The following is a 1,418-nucleotide window of genomic DNA, read 5'->3' as shown; positions in this document are numbered from 1 at the left end:
CCCCAAGATATCTACTGAGCAGGCTTGGCCAAGGATGAGGTCTTCTGCTGACTTGTACCCTATCTTAGGTAGTCTACTTTGTTTATACATCTGAAGGGGCAGACTTCAATGATAACATTACAATGTAAATGTTAAATTGGGAAAGGTCCCCATTTCCATGACCATCAGTGTCAATATTAATTAAAAAAAAAGGTCTCACTTGTGGTTTAAAGGAAAAAAATGAAATATAGGATTCATATATCTACTTCTTTTTTCCTTTTACAGGTAGCCACTTCAAACCTGATGGATAAAGTCAATAAGACATCTGTGGAAGAGTTTATTCTATTGGCTTTTTCAGATTTATACCAACTCCAGATTCCCTTATTCTTCGTCATGTTGCTTATCTACATTACATGTGTCTCTGGGAACTTGGCTATAATTTGTCTAGTAAGGGTGGAACCTTCCCTTCATACCCCAATGTATTTTTTTATTAGCACATTAGCTGCAACAGAAATGATGTCTGTGTCTTGCATTATTCCTAATCTTTTAGCTAACCTCATAGCTGCTAAGTACAGAATATCTTTCATTGGCTGCTTCACGCAACTGTTTGCCGCGGATTCACTGGGAACATCAGTATGTTACCTACTTGCAGTCATGGCTTTTGACCGAAACCTGGCTATTAGCAGCCCTCTGCAATATTCTTCTATCATGACCCAGACCTTGTGCATACAACTTGCTGTTCTACCCCTGATTGTTGGAACTGTCATTCTATCTATTCCTTTCATTTTTACAGCAAAATTGGAATACTGTGGCCCTAATGAAGTCAACCATTTCTATTGTGATTTGGCTCCTCTACAGTCCTTGGCTTGTTCTGATCCCTTCATCACTAAAGTGGTTACTAGCTCTGGGGCTTTATTTTCTGTTGGGTTCCCATTCATCACAACTGTTGGATTCTACATCCATATCATTGTCATCATTTCTAAGCTTAACAGTATTGAATCTAAACAGAAAGCCTTCTCCACCTGCTCTTCTCATCTCACTGTAGCAGGTGTGTTTTATATAACGGCTGGTACAGTGTATGCGGCACCAAAGGGTTCAGATTATGACAAGTTCCTTTCCCTTATATATACTGTCTTTACCCCTCTTTTGAATCCCTTTATTTATACCTTTAGAAACAAGGATGTAAAAAGAGCTCTCATCAAATCAAGGAGGTTAAAACTTTTCCAGGGATCATTTTAATACTAACTAGATACAAAATAAAGTCTTGTATAAAACTAACCCTGAATGGTTGTTTCATTATATTGTGCATCATTTTGCTTCATTTCTTCTTTTGATTTTGGTGCTTAAAGATTCCTTCCTTCTCCCTGTCATAATAAGGCAAAATCTAGGCATTTCATGCATCAATTAGGCTGTTTAATTGCATTAAGGGTGTTGATGGA

General features: G+C 37.7%; 1 protein-coding gene across 1 annotated transcript; it reads left to right on the top strand.

The window, feature by feature from the left end:
- Positions 1–372: 372 nt before the first annotated feature.
- Positions 373–1,218, top strand: LOC121396908 (olfactory receptor 493-like). Its single transcript, XM_041572537.1, has one exon. The coding sequence runs from the start codon at positions 373–375 to the stop codon at positions 1,216–1,218; it is 846 nt and encodes a 281-aa protein (XP_041428471.1).
- Positions 1,219–1,418: the final 200 nt, after the last annotated feature.

This window comes from Xenopus laevis, chromosome 8L (assembly GCF_017654675.1).
Source record: "Xenopus laevis strain J_2021 chromosome 8L, Xenopus_laevis_v10.1, whole genome shotgun sequence".
Taxonomy (NCBI): Eukaryota; Metazoa; Chordata; class Amphibia; order Anura; family Pipidae; genus Xenopus; species Xenopus laevis.
Note: the sequence above shows the minus strand (reverse complement) of the source record. Positions and strands in the feature narration are given on the sequence as shown.

What these genes read in the sequence shown, in the direction of transcription:
- LOC121396908 (XM_041572537.1), top strand. Translation starts at nt 373, where the DNA reads ATGTTGCTTATCTACATTACATGTGTCTCTGGGAACTTGGCTATAATT.